This window comes from Meleagris gallopavo, chromosome 4 (assembly GCF_905368555.1).
Source record: "Meleagris gallopavo chromosome 4, MGAL_WU_HG_1.1, whole genome shotgun sequence".
NCBI lineage: Eukaryota > Metazoa > Chordata > Aves > Galliformes > Phasianidae > Meleagris > Meleagris gallopavo.
The window spans coordinates 62,001,237-62,014,419 of NC_139407.1; the positions used below are offsets into that span (position 1 = coordinate 62,001,237).

Here is a 13,183-nt window from a genome sequence, read left to right on the forward strand (position 1 = left end):
AGAAGAAACTGCTGCAGCGTGAGGTAAAGATTTCAATTCATAACACGTTAGGGCTCGGGCTATCCTTAGTTGTGACCGAAGGCCCGCTGAAGCGGCCCTCCTCGCCAGGTCGGCGCTGGGTTTGAGCGCTGCGGCGGCGCGCGCTGAAGGGCGGCCGTTGCTCCCTCACGGAGTCAGCCCAGCCCGGCACGGCGGCTCCACTCGGCGCGGCGGGAGGTGGCTCCTCCTCGGGGCGCCCGGCTGCATCCCCGGCCGGAAGAGGAAGGCCGCCGGGCGCCGAAGAGAGCCGGGGAGGAGCCGCCGCCCGCAGCATCCCTAGGGACGGCTCTCGGCGGGCGGAGGAGCGGTAGGTGGCCTGGCGCGGAGCTGGCTCTGCCGGAGGATGGGAGGGAGAGAGACGGAGGGCGGCCGGGTCGGGCGCGGCCTCGCATCGGCGGTACTGCGGCTCTGCCTGGGCGGGCGGTGGCCAGGACTGCGGGTCCGCGCTGAGGACGGCGCATCTCGGAAGGGCCGCCCCTTCCCCCGTTCGGGTTTCCTCTGCTTTTATGCCGCTCTGGGAATTTTTTCATTTATAAATACATATTTTTTTTCCCTGGTTAAAAAAATTCAGCATTTAACCTGAGCGAGGAGTTTGTTGAACACTCAGAGGAGCCTCCCCGAGACTCGGGTGGGTTAAGGCAGAGCTGGGCGATTTCAAGAGGGTTGGTAAGGGAGTATCAGGTGGTAGAGATATCAGGAATGTGGAACATCCAAGGGAACAGATCCCCTTCCTGCATTAAACCATGACTCACAAAGATCAAATGTTACGGTCGAGGTGAAGTGCTTTGTTTTTGCTGACGGATGCCGGGGCCCAATAAAATGTTTTGTGGGTTCCTGCCTAGTGAAAAAAATACGTATATATGGAGAGGTTGGAACAACAAAAGCAATGGAACACAAAGGCAGAAAGATGGAGTGCTTTGGAGGTTGTGTAAGGGAAACTGCAGCAGTGTTGCCCAAACTCCATTACCTGAAAGGTCAGTGCTGGCATCAGCAGGTTGAAGCTGCACACAAGCTGAAATGGCAGTGATTTACGTGTAAAGGATGTTGCCCTATGTAAGGAACATTGCAGTAAAGTTCAGCTTGGTGATACAATTCTGTGAATGAATACACAAATTGTTAGGAAAAACAAGATAGACGTTGCCATAGTGAACCTATCCCTTGGCTAGGCAGACCCAGAGCCAAGGATTATGTCTAAACAAATGGCTGCTTTGGGTTCCAGAGATAATTTTAAGTCATTTGGGTAAATAAATACTACTAAATATTTGTAGTGTTGATGATATATTTTAAATAAAAGGATACTATGTGAAGTTTAAAGTGCCAAATTCTGACCCTGAGAAGAGACAACCATGGCTCTATGTAATGAATGGGGGATAAGACTCTGTAGGGCAACCCTGCTGATAGAGATTTGGGAGTTTACTGTATCCAGTTTGGCATAGCATAGTACAAAAAGAACATAGAACTGTTAGAGAGTGTCCAAAGGGGAACTACAAAGATGGTGAAAGGTCTGGAGGGGAAGACGTGTGAGGAGCAGCTGAAGTTGTTTGGTTTGTTCAGGCCAGAGCAGAGGAGCTGAGGGGAGGCCTCATGGCAGCTGCAGCTCCTCACAGGGAGCGGAGGAGCAGCGCTGAGCTCTGCTCTGTGTGACAGTGACAGGGCCCGAGGGAACGGCATGGAGCTGTGTCAGGGGAGGGGCAGCTGGGGGTTGGGGAAAGGGTCTGCACCAGAGGGCGGTGGGCATGGAACGGGCTGCCCAGGGCAGTGGGCACAGCCCTGAGCTGCTGGAGCTCAAGGAGTGTTTGGACACCGCTCTCAGACATTGGGTTTGGGAGATCCTGTGTGGAGCCGGGAGCTGGACTCTGTGATCATTGTGGGTCCCTTCCAACTTGGGATATTCTATAGCTCTGTGGTCCTGAACACAACCAAACTGCTCTGCTCACTAGCAGATTTAAATGTATTATGCCAACTTAAACAGATTGCATGTGGCCCCCTTCCATGGTTACCTCATGGTGTTTGAACTTTAACAACACTTCAGTGCTGGTGAATTGAATCCACAAGTAAGGAAATGTCATGAAAATATTTATAACTGAGCATAACAAAGTGTTAGATCTTTAGTTAGTATAGCAGGATGTTATATACACATTGACTTGTATGTAGAATACGGTATGTCTTGTCTAGGATAGGATTTGTACAAAAATATGCTCAGTGTTTTCTGTCCTGACTTATTAAAACCAATGGTTTTTTTGGTATTGAAGGACTTTCAGCTGAATTAAATAGTTTCCTTTTTCCCTCTTTTCATGTAACAAATATTCAGGGATTTTTGCAGTGGATGGGGCTCACTGTCTTATCACTGAGATGTACTGTAATGTTTTACAAACCTGCAATTCACAGTTTCATGGCTTTTTGTATTGCTCCGTGTGTTTGATATCTGTTGAAGTGGAAGTTTTTCAGAATATGAACTGACTTTTTTATTTATTAAATACTGAACGTCTGCATCCTTGTTCAGGTCTTTAACACTGTTTTGGAATGCTTTCAAAGAAAGAGTTCCTTCTGATAGTTCTGATAATTCTGACAGAGTGAAATGCTGCCTCAGTCATTTGATGCCCCAATTCATATCCTATCAGTGGCTGTCAGACAGAAATTAAGAAGAGAAAGTTTCAAAAACTGCTTGTTTCTGAAGTATCTGCTGCTGTCCAGCTGTGCAGGATTTGTCCCGAGGGCAGCATTCCTGCAATAGTTTGGAAGTTTATCTTTTTTCTTTCTTTTCTTTCCAAGTGATATTACTATAGTCATTTACAGTGTACTCTAAAGGTATAAGAAGTCTCTTAGTTACTTGAATGCAGATAATCAAAATGAGAGCACCTTGTCTGTTTTACAGTAATGCTGAATTTAAAACATTTGGTAAAGCTTACTCACTTGTTAACAAACTTTAAATGCTTCTTATTTGTATACTGTATTTGGGATGTTCCTCCAAAAGAGTTTATAATCTTACTGCCTTTTTGCTTGGTTTTCATGAGGGTAAGTTTGGTATCGAGCTAAGAACCACGTCTAGAGAGATGGAGTCCCGTTCCCTTTGAAAACCAGGTAGTTTAATATAGCCATAACTTATATTTATTATTACGAGATCCATAAAAAGCAAGAATGAATCAGTAAAATACTGTTATGAAAGGCCTGCAAAATGCTTTTTGTTAACTGGATATAAATGTAATTTTTTAGGATCAGAACACTTGGGAACATGGCTCTGAGAGGGAGAGAAGCCAGCAGCAGCTCCGCTGATGACATGCAAGAGCAGAACTGCAGTCGTGTCATTACAATTGTCTTCCTGGCACTCCTCATCGACTTGTTGGGATTTGCTCTCATCTTGCCATTGTTTCCTTCCATCCTTGATTATTACAGCCAGACTGAGGTAAGCAATAGAGGAAGGCAGCCTGCTGAAAATGTTAGGCATGAGACATTTAGGGAAGGATAGAATAAAATTCCTTTGTTTCAGGGCAACCCAAGTAGCTGTAGGCAGAACAACATCCAGCACATTTAAACTGTTCATGGAGTGATGATTTTTTATTTTTTATTTTTTTGTGAACTTAGGTAAGATTCCTGTTTCTTGCTATTTCACTGAAATGAGAGATTTGTTCTGAGGGAAAATTCAGTTATTTCCTGGGGGCTGTAATTTGTAATTTTGTAATTACTTTATACTGGTCCTGGCTCTTCCTATTCATTTGATTGTTTGTTGCAGTGACCTTCATCTCATCTAAAAGATGAATGCTTTCATGTGTCATAATGTGTGTTGCTTTTGAGTGCCGTTTAGTTCTGAAAACTGGGATATAGAAGATCTGGCTGCAGTATAAGATGCATTTGTATCTAGCTGATAACTTAGTTTCCCCCAGGCTTGTTTATCAAAACAAAGAGCCAGACACTGATGCCTAAATGCATGATGTGCTCTGTAATCGAATCATACATTACTGTATGCAAAATCCATCCCTTATCATCTGGCTGCTGAGAGCAGTGGTATCAATAGCAAGAATCCCTAAGAGGTTTTAATAATTCATTCACCAGCAGTAGCTGAGGACTGGATTGGTTAGACTGAATAGGCTGAGGAGCTGGGCTGATGAGAACTTCCTGAAGTTCAGTAAGAGGTGCCGAGCCCTGCAGCTGGGGGGGAACAGCCCCAGGCACCAGGACATGCTGGGGACACCCATCTGGAAAGCAGTTCTGGTGGACACCGAGTTGAGCATGGAACAGCGATGTGCCCTTGCTGCCAAGAAGGCTAATGGTATTCTTAGCTGCTCTAGGCAAAGCACTGCTGATGAAGAAAGATGATCCTTCTGCTCAACTCGTGTTGGTGAGGCTGCACCAGCTGTTCCAGCCCTGCATTCCCAGTACGAAAGAGCCATGGACTTGCAGAAAAAGTCCAGCAGAAGCCACCAAGATGACCAAGGGAGGAACTGGCACACCTGTGCTATGAGGAGATGCTGAGACCTGGGACTGCTCAGCCTGGGGAAAAAGAAGCTCGGGGAATTTCATCAATGTCTATAAAGACTTGTACCTGAAGGGAGAGTGCAAAGAGGATAGAGTAAGCTTTATTTTGTGGTTCCCAGTGCCAGGACAAGAAGCAGTGGGCACAAACAGGAACACAGGAGGTTTTATCTATACATCAGAAAGTACTTCTGTGCTTTGTGGGTGGTGGAGCGCTGGTACAGACCCAGAGAGGTTGTGGGGTCACCTCTTAGGAGATTCTACTTTCTGCCACCCCTAGCATCACATTCACTATTTTCAACATCTGTTCTTAGAGGAGAGATGACTACTGATCTAGGAATGAAGGGCAGAAAGTCATATTGGTTCCATGCCGTGCAGCTGCTCATGGCTCCCACTGTCAGGTGTTTGTTAGCAGATAAGATGAAGTTGTCAGGGGAGAATTATTTTTGCAGTCCACACCTCTATCTCACAGTTCCTTTCCAGCCCCACTCCAGCTGCAGCTGTAGGCTTTGTCTTTCCTCCTATTCTGTCTCTAACCCTAACTGTAACCACTGGGATCTTTCTCTGCTTCCAAAGTATTTCTTCTAGCCAGATTTTCACCTTTTTTTTCCAGGACCCTCTTTTCAAACCCTCCTCCTCATCTCAGGAACCATTCTTTTTCTCTCCATATCTTCTTTTCTGTGGAGCTAACACCCCTGGCTTTCCTAGTCTAGATCATCTATACTCTATCTGTAGAGGGATAGAGTGTCTCTTAGGCTGCTTTATTAATTGAAGGATGTGGAACATGACATTTTTAGTCTAGATTTTAGAAGTAGTGGGACTGATAGTTTAAAAAATTCTAATCCAGACATCTGCCCACCCAAAGACATGTCCTCAATTACCTGTTCCATGTTAGCATTCACAGTTTAAGCTATTTTTAGCCTATGACAACAGGTAATTTTCCCTGGTAGGAAAAGGAGAGGAGGAATCTTTTAACATCATGACTAGTTCACTAAGCTCTGATGCTGTCTTTGGAAATAAAGCAGAGAAACAATCTTCCTGCTTCTATTTCCCAGCTATCTGTTTTGCAGGATGGATTCTATTTGTCATTGCAACGTGGTGTGGACTGGTTTGCAGCAATGGTTGGAATGCCTCCAGAGAGGAAATACAACAGTGTCTTGTTTGGAGGTATGGAATTAAAAAAATAAAAAGAAAAGAAAAAAAAAATTGCACTACTTTCAAGTTACCTCAATATTGTTGTGAGGAATGGTGAAAAATTGACCAAAAACAAACAAACAAACAAACAAACAACAACAAAAAAATCACAAGTAGCATACTTGCATCTCTTACAGTAGGCTATAAATGATTTTGTTTTTGTAAACTAACAAAGAGGAATTATTTGGACAGTACATCTTTGTCATTTGGAGGCATCTAGACAAGCAGGAGGAATGGTCCAACAAGAACTTTATGAAATTCAGTGAGGACAAATGTGAGGTCCTGCCCTTGGGAAGGGCCAGTCCCTGTTGTTGATACGGGCTGGGCACTGACTGGCAGGGAGCAGCCTTGCTGTAAGGGTCCTCGGGGTCCTGGTGAGCAGCAAGCTGAGCCTGCAGTGTGCCCAGCAGGAAGGGCACCAACAGCACTTGGGCAGTGTGAGCAGGAGCAGAGCCAGCAGAGGGAGAGAAATGATCATCTCCCTCCACTCAGCACTTGTTAGTACACATAATGTGCACTGTATACAGTTCTGTACTCCTCAGTACAAAGACAACATCCATAAACTGCAGTGAGTTCAGCAGAGGGCTGTGAAGATGGAGAGGCTGAGGCAGCCTACAACTATTGGCAGCCTTACAATAACAGCGGAAGGGTTAGTGGGGAAGGCTGTGAGGCTCTTTACTGAAGTGCATGGTAGCAGGAGAGGCAGCAAGGCATAGGTTTGAAGGAAGAGACGTTCAGGCTGGAAATAAGGAGAAACTTTTTCACAGTGATGATGGTCAGTGGAACAAACTGCCCAGAAAGGTGTTGTGGTCTCCATCCTCAGAGGTTTTCAAACTCTGATGGGATGAACCCGTGAATGATTCAGTCTGTCCTCAGAGTTGATCCTATAAGCCACTGGAGATGACTTTTTTCAGAGGTCCCTTTTAACCTGAATTATCCTAATTTGTTCTTTGGATTGCTTCAGAAATACAGGCCTTATGGTTGGACTGCTAGCTGAGAGTTAGGAGCCTGCTGTGCTAGACCCTGCATGGTCACAGAAATTACTCTCCTTTCTCAACTGATTGGAGATCAGTCAGTAGAAAACACCAGAATTGGAAGCCTGTGAGTTCAAGTCCCACCTCCCCTAGGCAGCTATAGTGCAGCACTGCTTGTAGGTCTTATTAGTCCTATTAAATGCAGCAGAGCTGCTGCCTTGTAGGGTCCAAAATCCTTTGCTGTCACTAGAACACTCCAAGGTGGGTGAGCTCCTGCAGAGGTAGTACAGGAAACCCAGTGCTTACATTCATTCGAATTACTGGCTTTGAATGGTAGGAAACAGTTTAATCCCTCAGAAACTCTTTTCTGTCTCCTCTGAGGCGTGGCTGCAGGCCTCCTCCTCCTCGCTCCTGCTCACAGTCTCAGGCTCTGTTCAAATAAGGGGCTGGAGCTGACAGTCATGTCCAACTTGCTGCCTTTCATTTTCCTTGCTGTGTCCTGCACTCCTGGGAGTGCTGTATCCCTGGGTTTGGCTCAGTGACTTTCACGGGAAGGAGAAATCTCTCATCTCTTTCCAGAGAAGTCCTGACCTGACCCTTTTATTCATTAAAGAAAATATAACGTGTAACTGGGAACATACAGATAAAATGTTTGTCTTGGAAAGGAAGCTTTTACCTCTTGATATTATCTGTTCAGGAGAAAAGCATTCAGGAACTGTAATGGGCAATGATGGGAATGTCCACTAATTACCTGACAGCTGTGGGCAGTGAGAGCGGATGCCACTTTTGATTCCATCTCTTCTGCTGGCTTTGCTGACAGCCCCTCTTAGCCATCTGATTTCCTAAACCAACAGAAGCCTTTTCTTTTTCCTAGATCAGCTTTCTTCCAGATTGAGTTGAATTAGCTCACTGGAGAGCTGACCAAGGCTGCAGGAGCAGGGAAAGATGGACAGGCTTTCTTAGTTGTAGTCAGCTGCTCTTTCAGCCCATCTTTTCTGACTGCACCTTAAATGGTTATAGTGGGAAAGTTCATCACACTTCGATGTTAAGCAGGGGCCACCACGATCTTCCTGTTGCCTGTCTGCAGCACAGAGCATAGAATTGGAAAGATACTTGCAAGGTTATCTTGTTTCTCCTAGTGCAGGGTATATTCTGTTGTCTTTCAGCATTGCTTAGATTGCAACCTCTTCAAAGCGGAAACCTTCCTTGCTGATGTCAAGGCTCTTGCCTTGGCTGCCAAACTATAACTGCCTTGACCAACTGCCGCCTACACCTTCTGCCCAGTGATTCAGGAGCTGTATTTCAGCTCAGGCTTGGGCCCACACCTAAGCTGTATCATAGGTACAGCCTCATTTCCACTTGTTTTGCCTTGGACCGTCACCAGACAGACTCTGCTTGTGGAACCCTGCTCTGCCCAGTCCACACTGTGTGGTTAACAAGGGTACTGCCAGTGTTGTCACCCCCCGCTCCCAGCTTGTTCCTGTTGTATTTGGTATGGCTGGGCATTTGTGGTGCTTGGCATACAAGGACTTCTTAACTTAAACTGCCAGTGTGTGGAACTATAACAATCTTTTAGACTTTTGAGCAGTTAGGAACTGCTCCCCCTGAGGTATTCAGTATCAATATTCTGCCTCCTTTAAGCTTTGTGGGAGCAGTACTACTCATCTCTCTCTCCTCAGTCTTTTCTAGCTTTGATAACAGGATGATCTGAGATGCGTAACCCATTTTTTTCTTCAGAGGAAAAATTGTGACAGCAAGGCATTTATTTGCCTGCTTATTGAAAGCGTAGTGCAAATTAATGTGTATGTGAAGCTTGAGATGGCAAGAGAAAAGAGGAATTAAAGATCACAGAAGCTGGAGGCAGATTTCAAAAGACTCTCGGAGTCTGTTGGAATCACTCCTACCTCTTAGTATGCCTCTCTAACAGCAGTGCTTATGTCCTTCTTTCCATGATAAGAAGGAAAGGAAAGCTAATTATACGTGGCAGAATCAGGTTCAAACAATCAAAAAATTCTTAAAAGAATTATGACTATTAAAGGTTGCATTATCTCTGCATTAGGAACAGAAAATATATGAAGTCAGTTTGGAAAACACTGGAAAATCTGTGTACCATTATAACCAGTGAGTTTCAAACCACTCCTCACCCATGAGGTAACCAGTGACTCATCCAGCTTATCCCTATTACTCTGGTCTGTCTGTGGATTTGCCTACTTAGTGAAATAACGATGGAAGATCAGTGTTCTGAGGGTGACTTGGTTTCAGAGACTATGCTATTCTTTGTAGATGTTGTTCTACATTTAATTGTGTGTTTTTAATGGACATAATGGAGTGATAGGTCTGGGACAGTTTGATTTGGTATCTGAAGATGAAGGCAGCACATCTGAAGATATACATTTTTATTTGTTATTTATTTTTTTAGGCTTGATTGGCTCAGTGTTTTCCATCCTTCAGTTTTTCTCCTCTCCCCTCACTGGAGCTGTATCAGACTGCTTGGGCAGAAGGCCAGTCATCTTGATGACAGCGGTATGTGTCTCACACTGGTTTTAGTCATGCTATATCACTGTGCAGTTGAAGACACTGTGGTCCTGTGGCTAGCACAGAAGATGGGAGCTTCAGTCTTCTAGATCTGGTGGTTGTTGACTTTCTGCCAAGTCACTTGGTTACACTTCCAAAACAGATTGCTTAAACTGAAGTTCCCAGATCCATAATTGCACATAAAAGGCCTATTTCTGGGATTTTCCAAAATTCCTTACCTTTGTGTATGAGAATTTGACTTCAGATGTACAGTTTGCAAATATGAGATGTAATCCCTGTATATTGAATTCCTCAAGTACCTGAGGGCTGATCACTTCATGACCTGTTTCAGAGAGCCTGGGGTTTGTTGGTTAAGCAGTCCTATATTACTTTTCTTATGGAAATGATCATTCTTCAAGAAGTTTTCTCTCTTGCTAGTCAAAGTACAGGGCTCTAGTTACAGAAGCATGTACATACATACATGGAACTTGGCAACAGGTGATATCCAAAGCCAGCTGTCCTGTAGGGCTGTGGAGACTGAGCTAAAGAAATATACGTGTTTATGATTGATTATGAAATTTAGTGGCTAGAACTGTGAACTCTTATTTTGAACCCAAAATTCTCTTGGGAACAAATGGAACAGCATGTACTAAAGTGGTCTTATGCCTGGACTGATTTAGCTCCTTTGAGTTTTTCTTGATATTCTTATTTTATTGGTGGTCTCACAGTTATCTGGAGATTTTGTGGCTTTGTCTCTACTCTTTTGTATTGCTCTCCAGGACATTGCCCAGTATCAGCGTATTCGCGTGTGTCTGTTGTATAGTTTTTGGAGCAGCTGTTGAAAGTCAGGAAAACAAAACAAACAAAACAAATGTTGAGCAGGAAAATGTGCAAAAACAAGGTACCTTTTCCTGCCCTTTATAAGAAACCTTTCTTGCTTGCAGATGGGTTTGATAGCATCTTATGCACTATGGGCTGCATCTCGGTCTTTCGGCGTTTTTCTTCTCTCCAGGATGATAGGTGGAATAAGCAAAGGGAATGTCAGCCTCTGCACAGCTATAATTGCTGACTTGGGCTCTCCAAAAGCACGGAGCAAGGGCATGGTGAGTAACACATGTGAAATATATATTTGGCTTTACTGGCTCACTTTTAATTGATTTCAGGTGCTCAGGATGTCTTCCTCAGATGTGCGTTCATTGATCAAGTGAAAACATGACTTTAATGTTATGTTGCTTTTGAAAATATGCCAGGTCACTTTGCTGATGAGCTCTCAGCCTTTACTTGTCCATGACTTTTACCTACAAGTGAAATGCAGGTATCCTAGATGTGAAAACAACCACAGGCCTAAGTGTTAAATCTATTACTCCTGTTGATAACTTTAATCCCAATTATAACAGCTGAGAAAATGAAAGATCTTTCATCTCAGAATGGCCCAATTTTGGTAACAGGAGCCCAGTTATAGGACAACCCATTTTTCTAACCTTTCTAATCTGTGGAAGTGCAGCAGCACTGCCCAATATGCCTCCTGCCTTCATTGGATGATGCACTGACTTTAGGATCTGGGCTCAGCGGGTGGTGGATGTGGTGTTTGGCTGACTGAGCAGCAAGTGTTACGAACAGCTGCCCTTTCCTCTTCTAAAAGGCAGCAGACCAGATGGAAACACCCTACAGGCTGAACTTTGGCTGTGGATTGCTAGTTAGATCTTTTATTTTATAAAAGCCTCAGGGCCCCAAACCTCTATTAACAGCGTTATAAATCACTATGTGGGACAGCTGCTTCTTGGGAGGGGATTTCACAGGGATAGCTAATGAATTTTCCAAACTATTTATTATAATCCTGGTGAACAAAAATACATTTATGGGGAAGGACAGCCATACAGCACTAGTAAATAAAATGGGTCACATCTTATTTTTAGGGCTTGAGAGCAAGTAGTTTAGTACAGCATGGCTGACATCCATATGGCTAAACTATTTCTTCTCTTCTTTTTCAAAGCAGAGTAGGCATGTTCATTCTGCTTTCTGGAAAGAGTCCTGACTGATGCTATTCCCAAACTGTGCTGTAGCATTGCCTGAGAGAATGCTACTTGGGCAGGTTGAAACAGAACAGGACACCTGAGCATGATCTCACCTCTTTTAGTTTAGTACTACAGGTAAAGTCAAATAGACTGAAAAAGCAAGAAAATGGTCTCCTGGGGTGGCACAAATTTAGGTCCTGCATGTGTGAATGTATGCCTCAGCATGTCTCTTAAAGAAAGTGAGGCACATTCTGCACTGTTGTATTCTTAAGCAGTTTGACTGAGACAAATGACTCAAATCAGTGTTCTGCTAAGCTCTCATCTGGTATGTACAGTTTCTACCTCCTTTCCTATGTGCTGATTTCATGGTGAGTTAATAAATCCTCTTTAGTACCTGTACTACACGCAGGTAGTTCTGAGAAGCCTCTCAATGTTTGCTATGTTCCTAAATACAAAAATTACCAAATCAGTTTAGAAGCTATAGACATTGTGGAGCTCTTGGAGCAGGTCCAGAGGAGGGCCACTAAGATGATCAGAAGGCTGGAGCACCTCTCCTATGAAGAAAAGTTGAGGGAACTGGGCTTGTTTAGCTTGGGGAAGTGAGGTCTCTGGGAGGACCTCATTGTGGCCTTCCAGTACTGGAAGGGAGTGTATAAACAGGAGGAGGAATGGCTGTTTATGAGAGTGGATAGTGATGGGACAAGGGGGAATGGTTTTAAATTCAGACAGGGGAGGTTTAGGTTAGATACTGGGAGGAAGTTTTTCACCCATAGGGTGGTGACGCAGTGGAACAGGCTGCCCAAGGAGGTTCTGGATGCCCCATGCCTGGAGGCATTCAAGGCCAGGCTGGATGTGGCTCTGGGCAGCCTGGTCTGCTGGTTGGTGACCCTGCACACAGCAGAGGATTGAAACCAGGTGATCATTGTGGTTCTGTTCAATCCAGGCCATTCTGTGATTCTGTGATCACTGTCTTTTCCTACCACGGTGCTATCCTTCCTTCTCCAAACAGTTTTACACTACTAAAGTTTATGCTGTGGCTTAAGGATCTGTTGGCTGAGCAGTTCCTGAGGTGAGAGTCATTCTTGCCTTTCTCAACTTCTTTTCACTCATAACCATACAAGGACTGGTATCCCTAGATATCCCTTCATCAAACTGCAGCTTGTCACTGCCACTTTGCTGCTAAGGTGAAAATAAAAAGGGGTATTTGGAACTAACAGATTCAGTGCTGTTTGCTGTGCATTCCTTACATCCTCAGGGTGGTTACATTTGATGTTTACACTTCTTTAAGGCAAATGCCAAGGGTCTAGTTTTAGAATTGAGTTAACTTAACAAACTGGTGTCTAAAACTTTGTGTCAATGTCCATTTGTATCTCTGCAGGCAATGATTGGTGTTGCTTTCTCCCTCGGTTTTACTCTGGGTCCCATGATTGGAGCTTATCTAGCCATGAAGACAGAAAAAGGAGAAGTCTTCTATCTTCGTTCAGCATTATTAGCACTCACGTTTGCTGCAGCTGACTTGATTTTCATCTTCTTCCTGCTTCCAGAGACACTTCCCAAAGAAAAACGGGTAAGCAGGATTTGAGAACTGCTGAGATACTGGATGTAGTGAAGAAGGGGCTGAGCCAATATCTCAGGAATTTAGCTCATTCCTGGGACTAGCATTTACTATTAGCAAAGTGGTTGTAAGATGGTCTCACCTCCCAGTCCAGTACAACATGAGAAATGTTTGTTATTAGCATGAATGATTAATTGCTGGTATTGCTGTGGTCAAATGCTAATGGGAACCTGGGAGGGAGAGGATGAATTTTTAAACTATGATTGGAATGACTCCCTGGAGAAGAATTTCAGCCAATCATAACTGCACGCATTAGGGACTGTGGATCTTCTTCCGGTTACCCAGTATATATTAGAATTTTTTTAAACTGTTATCTTGTCTGTGCTTGATAATTTTGAGCACTGAAGTAGCAGTGACTCTTA

At 44.2% G+C, this 13,183-nt stretch overlaps 1 protein-coding gene across 2 annotated transcripts in view; it reads left to right on the top strand.

Moving 5' to 3' along the window:
• The window catches only part of SLC75A1 (solute carrier family 75 member 1), a 27,880-nt gene continuing 14,697 nt past the window's right edge, over positions 1–13,183 (top strand). The window contains exons 1-6 of one of the 2 annotated variants that reach the window (XM_085223575.1): positions 1–23; positions 3,253–3,442; positions 5,580–5,676; positions 9,097–9,200; positions 10,136–10,294; positions 12,585–12,773. In XM_085223575.1, the coding sequence (XP_085079701.1) occupies positions 3,272–3,442; positions 5,580–5,676; positions 9,097–9,200; positions 10,136–10,294; positions 12,585–12,773 (720 nt within the window). In that variant the 5' untranslated portion in view covers positions 1–23; positions 3,253–3,271. Of the gene's footprint in view, positions 24–101; positions 347–3,252; positions 3,443–5,579; positions 5,677–9,096; positions 9,201–10,135; positions 10,295–12,584; positions 12,774–13,183 lie in introns of those variants that run through there. The other variant, XM_085223574.1, reaches the window with a different exon arrangement.